This window comes from Pseudorasbora parva, chromosome 1 (assembly GCF_024679245.1).
Source record: "Pseudorasbora parva isolate DD20220531a chromosome 1, ASM2467924v1, whole genome shotgun sequence".
Lineage (NCBI taxonomy): Eukaryota > Metazoa > Chordata > Actinopteri > Cypriniformes > Gobionidae > Pseudorasbora > Pseudorasbora parva.
Window position 1 is genome coordinate 2,335,001 of NC_090172.1, and position 26,377 is coordinate 2,361,377.

The window sequence follows — 26,377 nt, forward strand, 5'->3', positions numbered from 1 at the left end:
GATGGATGTATGGATGTGGGGATGTATGGATGTATGGATGGATGTATGGATGGATGGATGGATGGATGGATGGATGGATGTATGGATGGATGGGTGGATGGATGGATGGGTGGATAGATGGATGGGTGGATGGGTGGATGGATGGGTGGATGGATGTATGGATGGATGGGTGGATGGATGTATGTATGGGTGGATGGATGTATGTATGTATGTATGTATGTATGTATGGATGGATGGATGGGTGGGTGGATGTAGGGATGGATGGATGGATAGGTGGATGTATGGATGGATGGATGGATGGGTGGATGTATGGATGGATGGATGGATGGATGGATGGATGGATGGATGGATGGATGGGTGGATGGATGGATGTGTGGATGGATGGATGGATGTATGGATGGATGGATGGATGTATGGATGGGTGGATGGATGGATGGGTGGATGGATAGGTGGATGGATGTATGGATGGGTGGATGGATGGATGGATGTATGGATGGGTGGATGGATGGATGTATGGATGGGTGGATGGATGTATGGATGGGTGGATGGATGGATGGATGGGTGGATGAATGTATGGATGGGTGGATGGATGGATGTATGGATGGGTGGATGGATGGATGTATGGATGGATGGATGAATGTCTAACGCCGCATTCACACGGGGCGTAGGCGTTTACGCTTCCCATTTACTTTGAATGGGTGACATCATCCGTTGCCGAACTGAATTGTGGGTCCCGTCGCGGCGCTTCACTCGCGTTGCAAGCGGCAGAAGTTGAAGAATTCTCAACTTTTCAAGCGCCAGCGCAGGCGTCATCCAATCAGATCGCCGTATGCAAATATCCTACAGCAGAAGCTAGCCAATTGCGTTCATTACTGCTCCGTGAACCATCCAGACCATAGACCGTTAAAAATCCAGACGCAGCTCCTGGACCACTACGTGATATTCTTCCCGCTGTCGGCGCTTTTTCAGGATTTAATGTACTTAACAGCTTTGTGCACCTGTGCAGTGCGCTGACAACAACTACACAGGCAATCGCACTCGCACATACAACCAAATCGGCATCCATTTCGTCTCACAGACTAGCTGTCATAAAAAGGCGCTTTTTTGTGTTGTGTTTTGGTCCAAGCGGCAAGTTAATGTGATTGGCTGTTGTCACTATGACGATCGCGTCAGCACCCAGCTTCAGCCACGCCCTCCGTCAAGCGTTAACGCCTACGCCCCGTGTGAATGCGGCGTCAGGAGTAAGTTATTGAGTCTGCTGTGATTGGTCAGAAAGCGAACGCTAATTATCATATCAGACCTCAGCGATAGGAACAGTAACTCTTCCAATCTCAGAGACTACTGCAGTGAGGGAGGGGGCGGGGCTAAGAGACGCAGTTCAGCCAATCACGACCACAGGCTGGCATTATGCAAATGTATTACGTAGGTTTGTAACAGGAATTACTGACGACTCTAAATCATTTTATTTGTTGAGCACTTTGACATTAGAAACTTTGCAGAGCTTTTACACGGACAAACAGCCAATCACACACTGCATGAGAGGTGGCATTGAAGAGGCATAATATGAGCTCCAGTGTCTAGACACGGCGATTAAATCAGAAGCTGAAGCTCAACAGCCCCGTCGAGACATTGCTTAGGCATTTTAACTGTGTGCCGTTTTTCTATGGGCATGAAATACACGGAAATACTGTCATTCACCACTTTACTGTTTGCCTGGACTGGCAAAATCTATACCTACATTTATTTCCATGATGATAACCTGATATGAATTAATAAGTGACACACTGTAGCCTGTATAAACTGTCCTGTGCAGCTCCTATCTCATTCGGGACAGCGGTTAAGACCGTATGAGGTGAAGGAAAGCACATACAGGGGGAACACAGAGGATTGGCAGCGTAGAAATTTGGAAGCAGCATTCCCTGAGCGGCCATCAGATCCAAATTCGGAGTTTCCTTGGACGGCTCGCCAAATACTCCCAGATCACCCCATCCCATCTGCAAACACACACACACACACACACACACACACACACACACACACACACACACACACACACACACACACTGACAATATGAGCACGAGCATACAATTTGTGGTGTACATACACCAATCAGGCATAACATTATGACCACTGGCAGGTGAAGTGAATAACACTGATGATCTCTTCATCACGGCTCTTGTTAGTGGGTGGGATATATTAGGCAGCAAGTGAACATTTTGTCCTCAGAGTTGATGTGTGTGAAGCAGGAGAAATGGGCAAGCGTAAGGATTTGAGCGAGTTTGGCCAGATTGTGACGGCTAGACGACTGTGTCAGAGCATCTCCAAAACTGCAGCTCTTGTGGGCTGTTCCCTGTCTGCAGTGGTCAGTATCTATCAAAAGTGCTCCAAGGAAGGACCAGTGGAGAACCGGCCACAGGGTCATGGGCGGCCAAGGCTCATTGATGCACGTGGGGAGCGAAGGCTGGCCCGTGGGGTCCGATCAAACAGACGAGCTACTGGAGCTCAAACTGCTCCAGAAGTTAATGCTGGTTCTGATAGAAAGCTGTCAGAATACACAGAGCATCTCAGTTTGAGGCGTGTGGTCCAGTCAGGGTGACCTCTGACCCCTGACCCCGCCGAAAGCACCAACAGTGGCACGTGAGCATCAGAACTGGACCACGGAGCAATGGAAGAAGGTGGTCTGAGGAATCACGTGTTCTTTTACATCACGTGGATGGCCGGGTGTGTGTGTGTGTGGCTTACCTGGGGAACACATGGCCCCAGGATGCACTATGGGAAGAAGGCGAGCCGGCGGAGGCAGTGTGATGCTTTGGCCAATGTTCTTCTGGGAAACCTTGGGTCCTCCATCCATGTGGATGTTACTTTGACACGCTCCACCTACCTAAGCATTGCTGAGACCATGTTCAGCCTTTCATGGAAACGGTATTCTGGTGGCTGTGGCTCTTCCAGCAGGATAATGCTCCTGACACAAAGCACAAATGCTTCAGGAATGGTTTGAGGAGCACAACAACCAGTTTGAGGCGTCGACTCGGCCTCCAGATTCCCCAGATCTCAATCCAATCGAGCATCTGTGGGATGAGCTGAACAAACAAGTCCGATCCATGGAGGCCCCGCCTCACAACTTACAGGACTTAAAGGATCTGCTGCTAACATCTTGGTGCCAGATACCACAGCACACCTTCAGGGGTCCATGCCTTGACTGGTGGACCAACACGATATTAGGATTTTATTTGTTTATTAGTCATAATGTTATGCCTGATCAGTGTATATATAGTACTCGTCAAAAGTTTGGAAATATTACTATTTTTAATGTTTTTAAGTCTCCTCTACTCACCAAGGCTGCATTTATTTGATCAAAAATTCAGAAAACAGTAATATTGTGAAATATTATTACAATTTAAAATAATGTTTTTCTATTTTTAATATACTTTTAGATACTTTATTTCGCTAGTCATTGATGAATAAAAAGTTAAAAAGAACAGCATTTATTCAACAAAGAAATCTTTACTTTATCAATTTAACACATCCTTGCATAAAAGTATAAAATTATTAATTTCTTTAAAAACAATCACTGACCCCAAACGTTTGAGCGGTATTGTACATTGTTACAAAGGTTTGGAGTCCCTACAAGTTTGATTACACCATCGAAATATGAGGGAAATATTTTAAGGGAAAAACTAAACACTAAAACCGGTTAAAGTATATTAATCCGACAAACTTATTTTGCAAAAATAAAAAAATAAATACAGCAACATGTTTTATTTTACAATGCAAAAAAATAAAAATAATAAAATGCACAGAAAAACAAAACGCTTACATTGGCTATACAACATTAACAGTTATTATTGATATTTCGTTGGTTCTCTCTTGTTTTTGCATATAATCATAATTCCTTCGTTTGACAGCCTGGCCAAAAATATTTGACATGTACAAAAATATTCAGTAGCTATGAATCAGCTTAATAATGATGATGATGTATCATAAAAATCATTGCTTATCCATAATGTAGCCTATAATACAATTTTTGATGTGTGATTGCACGGAATAATATAACTTATTTGGAATATTGTGATATACATTGTTATACAAAATAGACCATGCAATTTATTTACAATTTACGAAGCGTACACACGTCACAAAATCTGCAGGTCACGTGGTACAGGTTGGATTTGAAGGCTCGGAGCTTTCCTAGTTTACAAATTGTAATTACGAGTTAAAATGTGGACGCTTTTTACAAGAAATAATCTCGTAACTGTAATTACACACCTAAAAACCAAGAGCATCTATGTTACTTTATACAATGCACGTATTTTCTTATTTGTCTTATCTTTTTGGACGTCTTGTTAATTATGTAAGTTTATGTTATGCTTATATGTTCTAATATTTTTTTTTTTTAAAGTGCATCTCAATGTGTTTCATTGGCTGCACACATACGCGCGTACACTATATAAACACATTTGTTTTAGGTTTTAGTGGCTCTAAAGAGAATTGTTCAGTCAAGCCTCTAATAAAAAAACAACACATAAGGACTCACATCATCCATAAGCATGATGATAATGTTCGGATCATGCTGGCTTCCTGCAGTCTGACACACACACGCTGCCCATAACACACAGATCAGCGCATGAACACACATGGCAACTTTAAATATTCTCACAATAACATATTAAAGTTCAGGAAGCATCCCTAAACATCACCAGAAGTATTGCACAGAGTCACACAGCGTTGAGTCATGTGACTTTGGTGTGTCACGTGACCGCTGTCTGTCGCGTCATCATCATGGCGGTGTGTATAGCAGTCATCGCGAAGGAGGTAAACCAAAACATTTGATGTTTTTACGATACAACGCGTTTATTGATCATGTTTGGATACATTTGAAGAATTAACTTCTGATATGTAACATTCAGATAGAGCATGTTTTGGTTATAATGTAGCATGAACGCATTGAAGGAAATGCAGTAACGTTAGGCGTAAATTAGAGTCAATAACCTGTCACTTCTGGTGTCCAAACCATATTCGTAATATTTAAAATATAAATTTTTAATAATTACATTATATGACTCGATTTCCCCTTCGTATTTACTCAAGACTAAAATGTTAAAATATGAATAAAAGTGTAATGTGTCACTGTCGTTCAAAGTGACATGATATGATGTTTTAAAGGCACAATATGTAAGTTTTTTTTGGGGATTAAAATATCCCAAAACCACTAGAACAGTGTTATATATTTGTTGATTTGTGTACTTACATTATACCAAGTGTTTCCAAGGATGTTTAAATCCAAAGATATAAGGTAAGCGAAAACATTTGATGTTTTTACAATGCAACAGCGCATTTATCGGTTGTTTGGATACATTTGAAGAATTAACTTCTGATATGTAACATTCGGATAGAGCATGTTTTGGTTATAATGTAACATGAACGCATTGAAATGAAATGCAGTAACGTTAGGCGTAAATTAGAGTCAATAACCTGTCACTTCTGGTGTCCAAACCATATTCATAATATTAAAAATATACATTTTTAATAATAATTCAATATGACACGACTTCCCCTTCGTATTTACTGGTGACTAAAATGTTAAAATATGAATAAAAGTGTGAATTTGTCACTATCCTTCATAATGACATATTTTAAAGGCACAATATGTAATTTTTTGGGTTAAAATCACTAGAACAGTGTTATATATTTGTTGATTTGTGTACTCACATTATCCCAAGGATGTTTAAATCCATAGAAATAAGGTAAACAAAAACATTTGATGTTTTTACAATACAACAGCGCGTTTATCGGTCATGTTTGGATACATTTGAAGAATTAACTTCTGATATGTGGTATTAATATGCGTTCAGATAGAGCATGTTTTGGTTATAATGTAGCATGGACGCATTGAAATGAAATGCAGTAACGTTAGGCGTAAATTAGAGTCAATAACCTGTCAATTCTGGTGTCCAAACCATATTTATAATATTACATCTTTAATAATTACATTATATGACTCGACTTCCCCTTCGTATTTACTGGTGACTCACATGTTTGCTGAAATGGTTGTGTTCCCTGTAATGCTCGACTTGCCTCTAAGCAAAGACATTGGTCAATAAAGTGAGATTAAATGCATAAAGTAATGTGTTACTGTACTAGTTACTTAAAAAGTAATCTGATTACATAACTTGTAAAATAATGCACAAACTTTTTTTTATTTTTGCTGAAATGGTTGTATTCCCTGTAATAGCAAACGGGCCTCTAATGTTACGCTGGTCTCCGCAGAACTATCCGCTGTACATTCGGAGCGTCCCTACGCAGGGGGAACTCAAGTTCCACTACACAGTGCACACTTCTCTGGATGTGGTGGAAGAAAAGATCTCCGGTGTGGGCAAAGCCTTGGCCGACCAGCGGGAGCTTTACTTAGGACTCCTTTATCCAACTGAGGACTACAAAGTGTATCCTTAAAGTCTTGACAATAAACTGTACCTAATGTTGTCAAAAGTACCGACCGCGATACCAAATCGGTACTGAAATGTTAAAAATATGACGCTTTGAGCGCTGTTGAGCGGAATCGTAAACACCTCTGACTGGCCATTGTGCTCACGCGCTCATCAAATAGGTCTATGATTGGCTACTTTGATCAGCGCTTCACAAACATGTTGTCAAAATACATTAATGACGCTTTTCACAGAGCGCTTGCACAGATACACACAGAGCGTTTGAATGTAGGTGTCTATCAGCCTACCGGTCCGCTGGTCGACGCCTGCTTGTGCTTTCAAACGCTCCCGCTTTCAAAACACTTCCGCGTTGTTTCAAACCGCTGCCGTGCGTTGATCGTTGTAGCCAATCACAGGCACATCCGATGAGCGCGTGAGCACAATGGCCAGTCAGAGGTGTTTACGATTACAGCTCAACAGCGCTCGAAGCGTCACATTTTTAACATTTCAGTACCGATTTGGTATCGCGGTCGGTACTTTTGACAACACCAACTGTACCCACTCCTTCTCTTTTTAATTGATGATTGATACCCTCGGTTTTATACAGCAGAAGCGCTTTTCTTTTAGCAGTGTGAACATGTCACAGCAGCACCGAGTGAACGCACAGAGTAACGTCATAACATCATTTTAAACACACTTAAATGTATCTAATATGATAAACAGAGCTGCTTTACCTTATAATCATGACCGGAAACGCGGAAGTGCGCGCCCGGCGACTGTGTCCCGTCCCGTCATAATAAAAGCCCCAGTGTTCGCGAGTCGTGTGTTTGTGTAACAATCGCTCCAGCGGCCGTGCTCAGCTCCACAACACTCGCTCCTGCTCTGCTTTACTACAGTAACGTTAATAACCAATCGCTCCAGCGGCCGTGCTCAGCTCCACAACACTCGCTCCTGCTCTGCTTTACTACAGTAACGTTAATAACCAATCGCTCCAGCGGCCGTGCTCAGCTCCACAACACTCGCTCCTGCTCTGCTTTACTACAGTAACGTTAATAACCTAGCCTGACAAGTCAGACCCACATTAAGATGTTTGGTCTGGAAACTCTCCATTGACGGCTCAATCTGAGGGGCGGATAAAAGGCTGTCTTTCAAACTCCCTCTGCACGCGATAGGATAGCGCTACACCAACCAGAGCAACGAAGGTGAAGCAGAGCTCGCTGACTGATTAAACATTCGCCGTATCCGGTCGGCTAAACTTCGAACACATCTCCCCTTCTTAAGAATGACTTCAGTGCCGTTCTTTGTTCTTTTCTCAGAGAAAAGCTGAACTCAAGTCTTCCAGAGTCGCGGTCAAAGCTGATTCGAAAGACCGCCGTTCGCCAGTTTCTGTGTTTACTAGAAGCACGCAAACGCAACTCGGCCGTCGTCAATATGGCCCCGCCCACCGACTCTATACACGATGTGATTGGCCCGGCCAGAGTTAGGGGAATACAGCTCAGAAGGCTATTGAGAGTTGCTAGACGACACTCGCGGGGAGATTAAATTTGCTGCCGCTAGGGGGCGTCTAGATTTCTAAGATACTTTTCCACCGACTATGAGGTGAAGACCACATGTCCCAAGATGCTGCGCTCACACTTGGCGTCATCAAACTACGCCTTTGTTTAGAATAGGCGACCTCCGGTGGACGGAAAGTTGCATAGTGCACCTTTAACTGCACAATGGGCCTCATTCATGAAACATGAGCAGAACGAATTTGTGTGTAAATCGTTCGTAAAGCCGCTCTGACGTAAATTTTCGTATTCTCAAAATGTTAGTTGGTACGAATGAAATGTACACCCGCTCCCTACCACGAGTAAACGGTGCGTAAAACATTTAACGGTCTATGTTCTAATTTAGGCAAACTGATGACATTGCATTTTGATGCACTATGTAGGGCAGACCTACCATAATAATATTTCAGGAGTTAATTTGCCTCGTTTTTTTTTTTGTGTGTGTGTTTTTTTGGGACTGTTTAACGTTGGGTAATAGGCAGCACTCGTCACTGTCATTTTTTACCAGGCCGTCCAATCACAGTGGAGGAGGGGCGGGACAAAAACTACGCCGACCAATCATCCCACTTATACACCAACCGAACGACAATATTAAAGTTAATATGGCTTTTTACTGCATTTCTAAATTCAGTAATATTCTTTAAAATGAAATCCTAGTAGTAACACATTACTGCCATTGATATTCAGTATCAAAGTATCTCAGCTGCCCTTGCTAAGCGCTTTCAAGCGCCACCAGCTGGCTGTTTTCAGAAGAGCACCAGGTGTTTAGCTGGCTAAAACATGCCTTGGTGGACCCAAGATAATTTAATATTTATTGCTAGTCATATGGCCAATTAGTCTCTTCAACATTTATGCATAATCCTGGAGCCAAACCTGAGAAAGAAGTCCAGAAGAGTCCACGGTGTTCCTGGTCACGTCATTTGCCGTTGTAATTCATGGGCGGGGATTATGCTAATTATGAATGAGCATACACGTGTTTGGAATTCATTAATATACACACGTTTAACTAACGAATCCGTGGTATACGAAGCGTTTGTGAATCTGGAGGAGAGTTTTTGTAAAGGTCCATTTTACGCGCAAATTATTTGCTCATATATTTACGAAAGTTTCATGTATGAGGCCCAGTGGCCCTCATTTATCAAAAGTGCGTACACCAAATTTCCAGCGTAAACCTTGCGTACACCCAAACCCACGGTGACTTTGAGATTTATCGGCACGCTCCAATCCTACGCCAGCTCAGGAGGCGGTGTACGCACATTTGAGTTAGTACAAAAATGCACAGAAAAACTATTCCTAACACCACAAAACGCACTGACAAAGATATGCTATATTATGACCCACTGTAAAAAACAACAACAACATAATAGGCCTAATTATAAACTCTGGTGTTTATTTTTGTGCAACATATTCAATGTTTAATTTGTGTGACTATAAGATTGGTAAATGAGGGCCAGTGTGTGTAAACCTCCAATGCAACTATAAAGTAATTATTCCATCACAGTTCACAAATAAATCTCTCAGTCAAGTGACTGTGTCTATAGAATTATACGCAAATTTTGCACAACATATTTTCAAATAAACTTATATTTATTATTTTAAATGATCACCCCTGGTTCAGTAATGCAGTCTTGTAAAACAGTAGCAGTGGCTGTGACAGACTTTAAGTATCGCCTCCAGATGCGATCTAATCCGGTTTACATGAAATAATGGCAGTAAACCATGTCTTTTAACTTTAGGATGTGATCCTTGGCTTTTATTCTCGCGGTAGTAAAATTGAAAAAGTCCTGGAAAATTCATTAATTTATTCCTCCTGCGGTTTCTTTGTTAAATCCAGTTTATGTTTGTTAATTGTTTTTTATGTATGTGTGCTCGGCTGGTTGTAAAGCAAAATGCCCTTTGGGGACATAAACCAAATAAAGTGAAAGTGAAATGATAACCGTTTTTGCATCGAGTGAGAATTGTTTCCATATCTACTATCAGCCTTGTGATTTGCTATAAATAATATGACATGATTTTTGACACACAGAGTTGACCACAAATCCTTATGTTCTTATTTCAAAACAGTATGACTTTGTTTCTTCGGTGGGAGATATCTTAAATGGCACAGTGTTTGTGTGTTTTTGGTCCATACAGTGGAAGTCATTGATCAACTAAGCCTTTTGGCGACATCATTATCCAAAAACAAAACAATTGTGTTCCACAGAAGAATTAAACGCATGCATGTTTGAATGCACACATAATTGTCATGTTTTTGCTTTCTAATGCATGTCCATCCAAACATTACCTTAACCAGAATTACAGATATGGCTACGTGACAAACTCGAAGGTGAAGTTTGTGATTGTTGTCGATTCCTCCAACACATCTCTGCGAGACAACGAAATTAGAAGTGTGAGTTAGACAGGTGTACAAATTTTACCACCAAAAAAGCAAGATGTGTCAATCACACGGGGTGTTTGAGAGAGTGTTTTTGTGTCAAAAACAAGATGTTTTCTTTTTTTTTTCCTTTCCAAAGATGTTCAGAAAGTTGCACAACTCCTTCACTGATGTAATGTGTAACCCATTCTACAACCCCGGCGATCAAATTCAGTCAAAGTGAGTACCTTTGGTGAATAATACACACTTAGAGCATCTTCTGTGTGTTTTAACTGATATATTAATATATTTCCGTGTCTCCTCAGGGCTTTTGACAGTATAGTTTCAGCGATGATGGTGCAGGCCTGCTGATCTCCTCACAACTGTATATATATTTACATCAGTGTGTGTTGTGCGCATGATAAATAAATGATTAATTTGTGTTTCATAAAATGACTCGTGATGATATTGTTTTTATTTACAGTGATTTTGCTTAAGTCTAAGCACTGAAAAAGCAAAAAAATAGACAAAGTACTGAAATCCACAAGACATCTCTTGGCCTCTCTCAGGCATGGTATTTTAAAGAAATGTATAAAATATAAATAAAATAGTAACCACTCAATAGAAATCAAGTCTCTGCTTTCTGTAGTGTCATACAACCGACACACACACACAAAAAATAATCATAATGATACTAAACTGAGCTCCCTTCATGCAACTACTGAAACGTACTTTAATTAGCACCAAGAAGTGCTTTGAAGATAACAGAAAAATCAAGAAATGAATATCAAAAAGAATCAACCCATGGATGAGCTCTTCCATTTTCCCTAAAACAAAAAAGAAAAGACATCAAATGATGGATTTACAGAGAAATGCAACACTTCTAAGAAAGCACAATATGATTGTTAACCACTATGATCATTCGTTTTTAGGCTTTACAAATCTGAAAGCAATACAGACATTTTTCAGTATGTGGATATTAAATTCTATAAAAGTCACAGATATGAAGTAATTAAAGCTACGGTTCTGTGTACACTGCAAAAAATGCTCTTCTTACTCCGTCATTTTGTCTTTTTTTCTAGTCTAAATATCCAAGAATTCATAAATCAAGATGCATTTACTCGATAAGAACAATGGCATAAGATATTTTTGCTTGTATTCTGGGGAGAAAAATCTAAATGAAGTGAGTTTTTGCTTAAAACAGGCAAAATGATCTGCCAATGGGGTGAGAAAAATAATCTTATTTCTGATTGAAATCTTGTTTCTTGTTTCCGTCCCAAACAGATATAATATTATTTTATTTTCCTTTATTTAACCAGGTAAGTCAGTTGAGAACAGGTTACAATGGCAACCTGGCCAAGAGGTATAATACAGTAAAAACAAAAATACAGCGATAAACATAAAACACACAAATAACTAAAAACAAGTACAGCAATCTTATATCATTGACCAAATAGAGTTCTTAAAGGAGGAGAGTGAAATAAATGAACTAAGCTTAGGAGTGCTCTCCAATTGGATTATTTTTCTCACCCCATTGGCAGATCATTTAGCCTGTTTTAAGAACAAACTCACTTCCTTTTGTTTTTTTCCCCCAGAAAACAAGCAAAAATATCTTATGTCAGTTTACTGATCTAGTAAATGCATCTTGATTTAAGATTTTTTTTTTTATATTTGAACTGGAAACAAGAAAAAAATACTAAATAAGAAGAGCATTTTTTGCGTGTACGGTTGTGTGTATGGTTGCGTGTGCATTTGGGTGTACGGGTGCGTGCAGTTGCGTGTGCCGTTGAGTGTTCGGGTGTGTGTGCCACTGCGTGTGCGGTTGGGTGTACGGGTGCGTGCAGTTGCGTGTGCCGTTGAGTGTTCGGGTGTGTGTGCGGTTGGGTGTACGGGTGCGTGCAGTTGCGTGTGCCGTTGAGTGTTCGGGTGTGTGCCACTGCGTGAGCGGTTGGGTGTACGGGTGCGTGCAGTTGCGTGTGCCGTTGAGTGTTCGGGTGTGTGCCGCTGCGTGTGCGGTTGGGTGTACGGGTGCGTGCAGTTGCGTGTGCCGTTGAGTGTTCGGGTGTGTGCCACAGCGTGAGCGGTTGGGTGTACGGGTGCGTGCAGTTGCGTGTGCCGTTGAGTGTTCGGGTGTGTGCCACTGCGTGAGCGGTTGGGTGTACGGGTGCGTGCAGTTGCGTGTGCCGTTGAGTGTTCGGGTGTGTGTGCCGCTGCGTGTGCGGTTGGGTGTACAGGTGCGTGCAGTTGCGTGTGCCGTTGAGTGTTCGGGTGTGTGTGCGGTTGGGTGCACGGGTGCGTGCAGTTGCGTGTGCCGTTGAGTGTTCGGGTGTGTGTGCCGCTGCGTGTGCGGTTGGGTGTACAGGTGCGTGCAGTTGCGTGTGCCGTTGAGTGTTCAGGTGTGTGTGCCACTGCGTGTGCGGTTGGGTGTACAGGTGCGTGCAGTTGCGTGTGCCGTTGAGTGTTCGGGTGTGTGTGCCACTGCGTGCGGTTGGGTGAACGGGTGCATGTACGGGTGCGTGTGCAGTTATGGTTGCGTGTGCAGTTGCGTGCGCGATTGCATGTACGGGTGCGCGTGCAGTTATGGTTGCGTGTGCGTGTACGGGTGCGGTTGCGTGTGCAATTGCGGTTGTGTGTGCAATTGCGGTTGTGTGTGCAGTTGCGTGTGGGTGCGGTTGCGTGTGCGGTTGCGATTGCATGTACGGGTGCGTGCGGTTGCGTGTGCGTGTACGGTTGAGTGTTCGGTTGCGTGTATGGGTGCGGTTGCGTGTACGGTTGCGTGTACGGGTGTGGTTGTGTGTGCGGTTGCTTGTGCATGTGCGGTTGCGTGTACGGGTGCGTGTATGGGTGTGGTTGCGTGTGCGGTTGCGTGTGCGGTGCGAACTGACCTAATGAAGTGGCAGCCTCTGAATGGGTAAAACCTGGAGGCGCGGGATCCCCGTCCTCGAGACCAGCCTCCGCGTAAGTAGGCATCTGTAGTCCGGAAACCTGGAATGTTTGTTCTTTTTGGCAATACCTAGTTCACAGAGTTAAAAAATTAAATCGCTTTCCTGTCACATATTTGTACATTTCACAAAAACAGATTCATTAGAAGGAAACCAACACTGGAGACGCTGTGGCTTCATTCGCACCACAGAATAAAAATGCTGATTTTAACTTTTTTTTTGTGTGTGTGTGTGAGATTGTTTGCATCATTAAAATGTGGCGCATATTGGCAGGCAATAGTGAATTGAGCCGCATACATACAACCATGAGAACCATTGTTATCAGAAGAAAACACACAAAAATATATCAGCAAGCAGCAAATATTGGGGCCACACTGCAAAAAATGCTTTTCTTACTTAGTATTTTTGTCTGTTTTCTAGTCAAAATATCTAAATATTCTTAAATTAACAAACATTTACTTGACAAGTAACAATTATTGTCTTGTTTTGGGGAAAAATAACTCAAAATGAAGAGAGTTTTTGCTTAAAATAAGATAAATAATCTGCCAATGGGGTGAGAAAAATAATGTTGTTTTCTGTTTGAATTAAGATTATTTTTCTCACCCCATTGTCAGATTATTTATCTTATTTTAAGCAAAAACTCTCTTCATTTTGAGTTATTTTAAAAAAACTACTTTTGCTTGTCTAGTAAATACTTCTTGTTTTATGAATTTTTAGATGTTTGGACTAGAAACAAGACAAAAATACTAAGTAAGAAAAGCATTTTTTTTGCAGTGCAAGCACAAGAAGCAAACAAGGAAGCAAGCAGCAGACCAACTGCATTTGCAGACAATTTTAAAGGGTTAGTTCACCCAAAAATGTGACTTCAGTCATTAATTCCTCCTGTGGTTGGCCAGCCGTCAGACCTCCGCTCATCTTCAGACACAGATGAAGATATTAGTGTTGAAATCCGATGGCTCAGAAAGGCCTTCATTGACACCAATGTCATTTCCTCTCTCAAGACCCATAAAGGCACTAAAGACGTCGTTACAAAGCCCATCTCACTACAGCGGCTCTACAATCATTTATGAAGAGGCCAGAATAATTTTGTGCGCAAACCCATCTCCATATAAGGGCTTTTCACACACGCTTTCCTTACAGCCGTGCAGGTATCTTCAGCTAATAGTTGTCATAACACAAACCAAGTTTGGTCTGAATATGCGTAACAATTGCGGAGATATCGCCTCACATTCATTTTGGCATGCTCTGTCATATTTGTTCACACATTTAAAAACAATTTGACTAATCAACTTAAATACCATAACTTTTTTGTCTCCCTGGTCAGAAGGTGATCAAGTTTAATTTTCCTGAAAATGGTCAGAAGAATCAGAAAGGGGGGGGGTAATTTTGTGTCTTGCCCTTACGGTTCAATGGTTATTAGTAGGGGTGTAACGATTAATTTTAACAACGATTTCGATTCGTATCACGATTTGAGGTTGTCAATACGATTCAAGAACGATATTAGTTCATTTAGAACGATACGATCCGAAATGATTCAGTAACTTTTTAGCCAAAAAAATTTAATCAATCTGACTGAAATATACGCGCAGGTGAATTGTTTCCTAGATTCCTGTTGTGTCTTTTAAGGGAATCCGATATCAATGAATTATGGATATAAACAAACAAGTAAACAATTAATGGCAAATGTGTTCACATTTTATTTGAAAAAGTGCAACCAACTTAAGTTTTAGGTTGAATTAACAGGAAGTTAACCTTTTCTGCTGTCATTTTCAATAAAAGTACAGTAAGTGCAACAACATACTACTACTGCTACTTCTGCTTGTTTCCAACATAAAAATATTACAATATTAATACAAAAATAAAGTGCAACACACATCTCTTCAGGTTTAATTAACAGTAGGTTGACCTGCTACTTTTGCTGTTGTTTTTCAACATAAAAATAATACAAAATATAATATTAATATCAAAAATAAAGTGCAACTAACATCTCTTCAGATTGAATGAGCAGTGGCTGAACCTGCTACTACTGCAAACAGCGAGCGGCTTCTTTAGAACATCTCCATCTTTACTAAAGCCAAAGTGTTTTCTCACACTGGACCGCAATGGTGGCTTGATCATTTCTCATTTGTTGGCTTCTCCTCTGTCATCCGCCATAGGTTTTGTTTTCTTTGTGCTCGTTGCCTGCGCGTGACTGACGTCACATATAGGCAGACTGAGTAACGTTTAACGCCTTTATCATTAAAAGGGCTAAGAAAAAACATCCATTTAACGTCTGACGTGCTTAAATCAAACGCGTTATTTCCCATTATCGATACAATCGATCAATTACCTTTTAAAACGATATTCGATCGATATATGTCATCCGGAAGGCCAACTTGCCGAGCACAGATCGATGTAGTTGAATCATAGGAATATAAATCGATACATCGATGTAGTAGATCAGTGGTCTTCACTATTTTTTTCATGAGAGCCACACTGATAGCACAAAATCAATAGGAGAGCCACTTTTATTGCAAAGCAGGGGCGTTTCTAGGATTTTCGTTTTAGGGGAGCTTAGCCCCCAGTGAGGGTAGCCTATGGAAAAAATGGTAACAGTGTAGTGTCCAAATTGCACCATTAACTAGTAGCTTACAAACATGCATAACTATACGATATTGGCTGTTTATTACTTATAAAGCAAATATTACCCCCTTACTGCATGTTCATACTTTACATGTAATATTTGTATCCAATAATGTTTATAATTACAGAGATCCAAAATGTTAGTGGGGTTCGGGGGGCATGCTCCCCCCAGAAAATTTTGATTTCTATGATCTACATATGTGCATTTTAAGAAGATTTTAAGATTTTAAGAAAAATTAGATAGCAATAGCACTAAAAATGCCTAATCTGATGAAAATGGCTTTGTTAATATTTCTTGTTCGTTAATTAGGCCTACATTATAAATCGCATAGGCATATTTTCAGTTAAAAATTGTGAAATTAGAGTAGACAAAAGTTTATTAATTTGCCTGAATATTTTTGTGAAAATAAAACTTGGCCGCAAAAAGAAAATTGAAGATGCAATACAAGAGAAAAATAAATGACAGATGTCTTAACTTTCATTTTACAAAAGGTGCATATATCTGCTACGGAGGCTCAGATGTACACACACCACACACACACACACCTCTGCTTCTGACGTGCGCTCTGCTCCGCGCCGCTGCGGATTGAAGAACACGCAGACTAAAAAAGACGGGACGAAGCCGAAGCCTCCCGTCATCCAAAAAAAGCAGGATTACATTAATGCTGGGATGAGCGGAAGCATGCATGCATTTCCTTGACTTTCTTCATGTTGTATTTGTAGCTTGTCGTTGCCCTTGTGAGGCATGCAAGATGTTCATTGGTGAGGCGGTTTCTCTGTTAGAATCGCCCTAACTTAGCGTCATGGAATGTATTTGGCGTGCATATGATACGCGTATTATACGCACGAACCCCCCCCACCCCCATCCAAGAGCGTGTCATATACACGCCATAAAGTGCGTATCATATGCACGCGAAAAACTGCATAGCATATGCACGTCAAAACTCATATACATTCCACGAGATTGCACACTCGTACTATTGATACGCATTCACATGTGATATAATGCGAGCCGCATGAGGCTCACGAGCCGCGCAATGAGTAACACTGTAGTAGAGGAATCGTTCCACCACTAGTTATTAGCATAAACAAGAGCACAACTTTAGACAGTTGGTGGCGCTAGAGAGACTGCAGTACAGGCTCCAAATTTGGTGTGTTAAATATTTAAACTGTGCTCTATTTGTGTGCCAAATTTCACAACTTTATATCATACGGTTTTATCAAAAGCGGAAGAATAAGAACACTAATGGGTAAGTGCTTGGCCCCTAATGAAGGAGGAATATTAGAGTCACCATAATATTTGTTCTGTTCACGCCATCTTTCAAAAAAATGATTTTGGCCACATTCATCTGTGGTGTGAATGAAGCCTCATTTCCATGTAATGCATAAACATATGCATACCTTAAAATAAACCATACCTTAATGACACGCCCTCTGAATAGGGTTTCATCTAAAGTCAGGGCGGTCCTCACCGACTCCCTCTCTGAGAACTCAATGTAGGCGAAACTAGGGAAAAACACACTCATAAAACATGCTTGACGAGCCAATATACTTTGTTTAGCAGCGATGACATCCATACATACCCTTTTGGATGGCCTGTGAATCTATTATACGGGATTGTAACTCGGTTTACGTGGCCGCAGCCATTAAAGTACATCTCCAATTCGTCTGCGGTGGCTCCATAATCCACCTGAGAGTCAGACAATAATGCGCTAACACACACATATGCAAACCCTAGAAGACATTATTTAAAATACAGCATTCATATATCTGGAAGATAACTACTAGATCCAAGCAGCTTACATTTCCCACATAGATAGATCTCCTATCAGAATCTATTCTCTCTTCATGGGTCATGCTGAAGAACAATCCTGAGGAAGGCAAGATTATGGAGTTAATTATAGTCGTATAAAATATTAACATGGCATTTTAAATGATGAACTTCAGTTAAGGTGAAACATGAATGGGAAGTCCAGGGCGAGTGCTATATTTGGGCCATATTATTTAGTAGATGTAAGATTTGGAGTCCAATTGTACAAATGGTGTTTCAAGAAACACTGAATATTTGTTGTTCTAATATATCTTGTACCGAATAAACCACGAAAGCAAAGGTAAACTTTATCATTTTAACCAAAAAGTATTTTTCACACGTTTGATATTTTTGCATGTTGATTGTATTCTCAAATCATTGACAAACATGCGTTAACCACTTCAGCTCTGCACCCCCTCTTGGACCCACCGGTGGGTCCGAAATTGCATCATTATAATCTTTTTAAAAAATCTATAACTCGCGCACCACAAAACTAGACATATATGGTATCATTTGAAAGATTAGAACCTCAGCTTTCTTAATAACCCAATAACTTCTGCATTTATATTACATAGAAGAAAATAATAAGGTCTCAATTTGACCCCCCGCAACGACCACCCCTTGAGAAAATCATGCAAATAATATAAAATTTCATATTTTTATCACACAAACACACCTAAAATACACAAGTCATATATCAAATGAAAGCTATCAGCCTCTGGAATATCGCTGAGCAGTTCATTTCACCGATCCAATAATTTACAGTAAATTTATTATCAAAAGAATCACAAAGATGGAAATGACTCCTTTGAACAAGCAAACACATGAGTCATATTCCTGTTCGGATCACAAACTCGTTGTAAAGCTACTAGCCTCAAACCCTATATCAGCTTGTTCCTTAGGTTGTTTGCTTCAAAATGAGACTATTTTTACATGTCTGTGAGCAAGTATGGCCAAACGACACTGTAAAATGTCACCGATGTCTAGATCAAAACATGTGATGCAGACAAATACTCTTATTATTGCTAGTTTTGATTGTTGGTGTTAGCCACGATTTTTGATGATGTCATCACATATTGCATCATGCTACAGAAAAGCTGAGAATCTCAGCTCTTTATAGACATGTGGATCATGATTCTAGACCAATCAGAGCCCAAGATCTCCTTTTACAAAGTTGAAGAGGCGGAGCCTTCTTTTCGATTTCCTAGTGGCCAGTTTATGTCAATGGAGATGAGTAGGAGTTGTTAGACACTTTGGTCAGATAAATCTCAATAACTTTTATTTGCAAGGAGATATCAAGAAAATTATTTTTTCCCCTGTTTAGTGCCAAATTATAGAATCAACAGAAACTTCCAAAAAGCTTGGATCCCAAAATGATAAAAAAAAATAAAGATTTTTAAATAACAAATTAATTAAAAATAAATCAAAATATTTATTTTTTTATCTATGTTTATCATAAGATTGTGAATAGATACAATATAATATATGCAAGATTCCACCACTGTGTTAAAATTTAGAGTATTTTCTGTAAAATGAGACCATTTTTATCAATTTACTCCAATGTATGTGGGTAGGGCGCTCTTTTAAATTCAGATATTCCAAATTCTCAAAAAAATGCAAAATGTGCTGCAGAGCTGAAGTGGTTAATAAAGAAATGGACAGAAAACTAACATTGGAGAAATCCATTAAGCTTTAATATTAAGAAAACTCGGCAGGTTTCATTAAATCAGCCATGCTAATTGTCGGCCAAACATTTTTTTTATTTTTATGTTTTGTGTGCGAATGCTGTTTTACGTGGATATTATGACACGAGTCAAGCACAATGCTTTATTTACCAAATCAATAATAGGTCCGCAATTAATGTTACCTCGCAGTATAACATTCATGCCGAACGAGAGAGGCGAGCGAAATTTGAGCTTTGCGTTTTGCGATCTGGTCACCCGATTTTCCATGAATTTAACAATAGGCTTACTCCATTTCTCTTATTAATCTCTTATTTATTTCCCAAATCTTGAGAGTGGTAAATGAAGTGTCTCGTTCAGCATGCTGCGAGGTAATATTTAATTGCGAACCTATGATTTGTTTAGGTTACGTTTAGTAAGTATTAAGGAAAATATATGACTTGAATTTTTTTTATTTTATTCTACTGAGAGTCACAAAGTGCGAAACAATGCAGGTTAATTACAATACGATTATCACAATTTACACTGAATGATGTTTTGAATTGCTTTATGCTAGGGGTGTAACGATAAACTTGTCATGATCCGATATTTAAATTAAAAAAAAAAAAAGTATCAATGAACTGATATTTTAAGACAAATTAAAGTAAAAACTCATTATTATTAAAAATATATATATTATTATTGCATTATTATCCGAGCCCACAAATATTCCCCCATTGCATCATTATACATATATTCAACAGTCGTTTAATGTAGTAATGTCACCGAAACTCGCATACTTAGAAACATATTGATGTATTCTCCCGTGTGGGCGTAGGTTTATACATGATTATGTTGCAATGGCGCAGGTGGTGTTCTCTAATGAGCGTTATAAGAAACACAAACTCTGTAGTTTGAGACGTTCAAGGCGTGTAAATGACAACAGTTCAACACGTCGCTGTGAGAAACACAAAGGAAACCCAAACAAACCCAATACGGAGTTCATGCAAAGCAGCATTTACTGTGAACACTCTGAGACTCTGGAAAAAACACAACCTGTGCGCACGCGTGTATAATTAAAGTGTGTCTAGTTACATTTAAAATTCAATTCGCAATTCAGACTTTATGGGCCCTATCTTGCACCCAGCGCAATTGACTTTGTACACCGACGCATTCCTATTTTGCACCCGCGCAAAGCGCACTTTTCCCTCCCCAGAAGCACGTCGCTAAACTAGTGAATGAACTTGCGCTCCCTGGGCGGTTCAGCGCAAATAAGGAGGCGTGTTCCGGTGCAAACAATCCCTGGAGCTATTTTGCTGATCCATTAAACAATTGCGCCACTGACCAGAAAAAACCCAGTCTAAAGTCAGCGGCGCGTTGTTCATTATGCTATTTTAAGGGCGCATGCTTGACCATAATGTATAGCGTGCACAACGCGCACACACTTTGCTCATGTAATCTACACAGATGCAACAGTTATTTCTGCAAATCATAAATTGTTACACTAAAAAAATATTAACACATGAGATGACGGAAATCATTGTGGTGTGCCACGAAGATGTGAAAAAATAGGCTTAAATCTAGCTTACAAATTATTCAGGCTAATTGTAGTAATTAAGGATCAGACCTGTTTGCCCAATAGTGGCAAGACATATCTGTATATAAGGACATCTGACAAACTGGTTTGTCCGTCAAGAACCAGGAAAAAAAAAAAAAAGACTGAAAAACTGAAAAAACTACTAAAAAACTAAAAAACGACGCTATTTTGGGGGGTTGCGCCCGGTAAATACGCCATAATAATAGCGACCCATAATGGAACTTGCGCAGCTGCTTTTAAAGGGAATGTTGGATGAAGCTCTGATTGGTTTATTCACGTTACGCCCAAACCACACCTATGAATAATGAAGCTACTTCAGACCAACCCATTTTAGATTTGCGCCGGGCACAAGAGCCATTTATCCCGCCGGGAAAATAGCAACAGCGCCGAGACCCGCCCACAAAGTTACTTGTGCTTCATGCTTTGACACTTGCATTTCAGATCGTTAAAATAGGGCCCAATACCTCGCAATTCAGACTTTATACCTCGCAATTCAGACTTTATACCTCGCAATTCAGACTTTATACCCCGCAATTCAGACTTTATACCCCGCAATTCAGACTTTATACCCCGCAATTCAGACTTTATACCCCGCAATTCAGACTTTATACCCCGCAATTCAGACTTTATACCTCGCAATTCAGACTTTATACCTCTCAATTCAGACTTTATACCTCGCAATTCAGACTTTATACCTCGCAATTCAGACTTTATACCTCGCAATTCAGACTTTATACCTCGCAATTCAGACTTTATACCTCGCAATTCAGACTTTATACCTCGCAATTCAGACTTTATACCTCGCAATTCAGACTTTATACCTCGCAATTCAGACTTTATACCTCGCAATTCAGACTTTATACCTCGCAATTCAGACTTTATACCTCACAACTCAGACTTTATACCTCACAACTCAGACTTTATACCTCGCAATTCAGACATTATACCTCGCAATTCAGACTTTATACCTCGCAATTCAGACTTTATACCTCGCAATTCAGACTTTATACCTCGCAATTCAGACTTTATACCTCACAATTCAGACTTTATACCTCGCAATTCAGACTTTATACCTCGCAATTCAGACTTTATACCTCACAATTCAGACTTTATACCTCACAATTCAGACTTTATACCTCACAATTCAGACTTTATACCTCACAATTCAGACTTTATACCTCACAATTCAGACTTTATACCTCACAATTCAGACTTTATACCTCGCAATTCAGACTTTATACCTCGCAATTCAGACTTTATACCTCGCAATTCAGACTTTATACCTCGCAATTCAGACTTTATACCTCGCAATTCAGACTTTATACCTCACAATTCAGACTTTATACCTCACAATTCAGACTTTATACCTCACAATTCAGACTTTATACCTCACAATTCAGACTTTATACCTCACAATTCAGACTTTATACCTCACAATTCAGACTTTATACCTCACAATTCAGACTTTATACCTCACAACTCAGACTTTATACCTCTCAATTCAGACTTTATACCTCACAATTCAGACTTTATACCTCACAATTCAGACTTTATACCTCACAATTCAGACTTTATACCTCACAATTCAGACTTTATACCTCACAATTCAGACTTTATACCTCGCAATTCAGACTTTATACCTCACAATTCAGACTTTATACCTCGCAATTCTGAGAAGGGAAAAAAAGTCAGTATTGTGAGATAAAAAGTCGCAATCTTCTTTTAAAATGTTTTATTGTGTGGTGGAGCTTCGAGCACCACAGTTATACAGGCCTAGTACAAACAACACGTTTCACTGAGTCTAAATTTAATGGACTTGCCGAAGTACAGTTCAGGAACTCTGTGAGTGTCTCTTTGGCGCGTTTAACTGGGGTTCACATTTGTCACAGAAGGCTGTCCCTGTGCAAGCAGAGATGTCCTTAGATAAGACTTTAGGACGGCCCTTGTGGGACACGCCTCATTGGGCAGTGATGAGACCGATGGGCTCAGGTGTGGGCCAGCTGGATGCTCACCTGCCTGAGGGCTGTAGGGGAACTGTCTCTCTACCTCATACTGCATGTCCGACTCCTCCATCTCCAGCACACCAGCTTCAATCGCATCCAGCTCCTGAAGGAACAAGATTTTACACACAAACCGAGCTCCTTGTGTACACAGAAGACATGTGCATGCGTAGACGACATGACATCTCTTACAGGATGATTTTTTTTAGTTCTCAAATTAATTGACAACATGGTATTTTGTAGCTTAAATAGTCTCACACCACAGTATATTTAAGAGTACAATTCACCCACAAATTAAAATTACTTATTTACTGTCCACCAAGTCGTATGTTTTCTTTTTCTTCTCCTTTTCTGTGGAACACAAAAGAATGGGGGAAAACATTTTCATAGAGGATTAGAACCACGTAAATAAAGTAAATAATAAAATAATATACAGTACAGGCCAGAAGTTTGGACACATTACTATTTGTAATGTTTTTGAAAGAAGTTTCTTCTGCTCATCAAGCTGAAGACTGGAGGAATGATACTGAAAATTCAGCTTTGCATCATAGAAATTAATAATAATTTAAAGCACAATAAATTGAAAACCAATTATTTTACATTGTAATAATATATCGCAATATTACATTTTTTTTGATCAAATAAATGCAGGCTTGATGAGCAGAAGAAACTTCTTTCAAAAACATTAATATATATATATTCCTTTAACCTCCTTCATGCTTGTACGAAGAAATTATATTTGAGTGAATTTCTGACACGTCACAGTTTTGAGTCTGGATGTCCCGTAAAAAACAAATTCAAGGCTTTGTTTTGAGGATTCACCCAGACAACAACTTCTCGGTCTTTAAAAACGACTGAATGATCAAATTTAGGACTCTAATATGCTAATATTTTGTATTACTGACTAATTAAAAAAAAACTGTTATATTGCTTTTAAAATGGTATATCAATGCACTCCATTACATCTTTCATAACACAGTTGATAAAAAGTTTGTTTAAAAAACATGATTGAAGAATGAAAAAGAGTCCCATTGTGTTTGCATATTCATGTCATTTTATTTTTGTAAACAACTGAGTCTATTTATAAATTTCCATTTGTTTCTTATGCTCTAAGTAATGTGACGACATGAGAGAAAAAGAAAAGAAAAAACTAAATTCAAAAGACTGTTTTCCTGGGTTTTAGGAGGTTAAGAGAATAGGGCCAAAAATAGTTTATTAATAGTATAGATTATATTGTAAATGATTAACTTACTTATAGGAATGCAAGTTAATAAAATCAAACGTGCGTTTTTAGTGTGATTTTCTATGAAACCGGGGATAAAGTCCTAAAATAATTGTGGCGATCTGTCCCTTTAAGAGAATAGCGGCAAAAAATAAATCAAAGAAATGCTTACTTAAAGTTATTAAAAAACATGTCTCCTACATGTCTATGAATGTAAATTAACATCGTTATATTAATTTTGTGTTTAAACAATAGTATCCGGCTTCAGTTTCAGATCCGGAAGTGAGCGGCGCTGCCCATACACATTATTTCCTATTAAGTTTTTATTTTTTTTGCATTTAAAAAAAATAAAAATTGATTAAAATTTGTTTTATTTTGTTTTTAGTATCATTTGACAAAAGATACTAGGCCTATTTGTCTTTGTATGAATAATTTTTAATTAATATAACAAATTCATTTCGTTTTCAGGGATGAAAAGACTTCTTTTCAAGTCTTTCTGCAGAAATTGCATGGACTGAATCACAAGTTTTTGTTTTATTTATTGTTTGCATGTTTTTTTTTTTTACTATGCATTATCAAAAATAATACGATTGAAACCAGTCAAATGGGAAACACTTTACAACATGTTACACATTTATCAATATATATTTTTTTAAATAAAAATAGTTTAGTTAAAGTAAAAGTAAACTTAAGTGTTTGTCATTTAACATTAAATCTCCTCATACGTTGTATAAGTATTATTTTTTAACATGAATGTAATACTACTAACAGAGGCAACACTACCAGTTTTTTCTTTTCTGCTCACCAAGGCTGTATTTATTTGATTCAAAATACAGCAAAAACTATTTACATTTAAAACAAATGTTTTTTTATTTGACTATATGCATTTTATTCCTGTGATCAAAGCTGAATTTATAATCATTACTCCAGTCATCAGTGTCACATGACCCTTTACTAATCACTCATTATGAGGATTTATGATCAACACAAATTTGATGGTGATCCCTTTAAGAAAATATGCTTATTAAAAGTTATTATCAAATACACTTTCCAACATGTATAGGAATACAACTTAAAACGGTTATTTTATTTATTTATCTATTTATTATTTGTTTAGTATCGAATTTTTGTTTTCAATAATTTAAAAAAACAGCGCGAAACTGCCAACGACTTTCTGTGGAAACTCCCGATTTCGACACAACGATTTTCAAGAGGAGACCGGTAACAAAAATGCATCAAGGTGGGCCTGTGTGTATGTATCTCGATTTCAGAGCATTTGTTGACTATTGTGCGATATAATGAACTAAATCGTGGTAAAACGAAACATGACGCGCACTTTGAGGTAACTTTTAAACGCGATGAAAGCGCGAAATAACAGTCAATGTCAACAGTCTGGAATCTGATATTGACTAGTTTATCCAGCATAGTCACACGTGACACTCCCTAGCATTCGCTTAAAAGTGATATTTAACGATCTGTATTTCACCAGGTCGTTAAAATTGTCGAAGTAAATAGATAATTGATATTTCTCCCTCAGTTTGTGAAACTTTTACCTGATGGATCCGCGCTGGTTTTCAACCTCAGCTCGAACAGCCTTTCGTTGGTTACAGCCCTTAACTAACACACCTGACCAACTAATCAAACGCTAGTGAGTGTGCTAGAAGAAACAGCTGTGATTGTAGTTTTTTTTAAAGTAAGAAATTTGGTTGAAAATAAATTGAGATCGTTTAGTTAATTTCTCCCTGAAATATGTAGAGGGTTCAAATTTACTTAACAAAAAAACAAACAAAAGGAATTTCTGTGGAACACAAAACCAGTCTTTTCTTTGTATTTTTATGAATGTTGTATGTCAAATGAAAGCTGAATAAATAAGCTTTCCTATGATGTTTGGTTTGTTAGGACAATATTTCTGGAATCTGAAGTTGGCAATATTATATTATTTACATTTATGCCAATAAAGCAATCTGGGAATTGGATTGGGTGCAAAAAAAATCTAAATAATGATCAAATCTCCTTTAAAGTTGTCCAAATGAAGTCCTTAGCAATGCATATTATTACTACTAATATATATATATATATATATATATATATATATATATATATATATATATATATATATATATATATTTGCTAAATATATTCATGGAACATGATCTTAATATCCTAGTGATTTTTGGCACAAAAAAAATTGATCATT

At 38.9% G+C, this 26,377-nt stretch overlaps 3 protein-coding genes across 5 annotated transcripts in view; 1 reads left to right on the plus strand and 2 right to left on the minus strand.

Annotated features, from left to right (window-relative positions):
- The window catches only part of galns (galactosamine (N-acetyl)-6-sulfatase), a 59,830-nt gene extending 55,096 nt beyond the window's left edge, over positions 1-4,734 (minus strand). The window contains exons 1-2 of the mRNA XM_067452109.1: positions 4,536-4,734; positions 1,871-1,994 (exon numbers count right to left, since the gene is read on the minus strand). Coding sequence (XP_067308210.1) covers positions 1,871-1,994; positions 4,536-4,637 — 226 coding nt within the window. The 5' untranslated portion in view covers positions 4,638-4,734. The remainder of the gene's footprint in view (positions 1-1,870; positions 1,995-4,535) is intronic.
- Positions 4,730-10,782, plus strand: trappc2l (trafficking protein particle complex subunit 2L). Its single transcript, XM_067452102.1, has 5 exons — positions 4,730-4,813; positions 6,269-6,441; positions 10,275-10,362; positions 10,487-10,566; positions 10,653-10,782. Exons 1-5 carry the CDS (start codon positions 4,781-4,783, stop codon positions 10,696-10,698), a joined length of 420 nt encoding a protein of 139 aa, XP_067308203.1. The 5' UTR covers positions 4,730-4,780; the 3' UTR covers positions 10,699-10,782.
- Position 10,783: 1 nt separating this feature from the next.
- Positions 10,784-25,848, minus strand: pabpn1l (PABPN1 like, cytoplasmic). 3 transcript variants are annotated; one of them, XM_067452096.1, is made up of 8 exons: positions 25,734-25,848; positions 23,271-23,309; positions 22,971-23,064; positions 17,694-17,761; positions 17,474-17,580; positions 17,309-17,396; positions 13,212-13,339; positions 10,784-11,153 (listed from the first exon to the last, which is right to left on the minus strand). In XM_067452096.1, the coding sequence occupies exons 3-8, from the start codon at positions 23,029-23,031 to the stop codon at positions 11,114-11,116; spliced, it is 492 nt and encodes a 163-aa protein (XP_067308197.1). In that variant the 5' UTR covers positions 23,032-23,064; positions 23,271-23,309; positions 25,734-25,848; the 3' UTR covers positions 10,784-11,113. The 3 variants fall into 3 exon arrangements, with proteins under 3 accessions (XP_067308197.1, XP_067308190.1, XP_067308185.1); XM_067452089.1 differs by having other exon boundaries at positions 23,263-23,309; positions 25,734-25,838; XM_067452084.1 differs by having other exon boundaries at positions 23,250-23,309; positions 25,734-25,837.
- Positions 25,849-26,377: the final 529 nt, after the last annotated feature.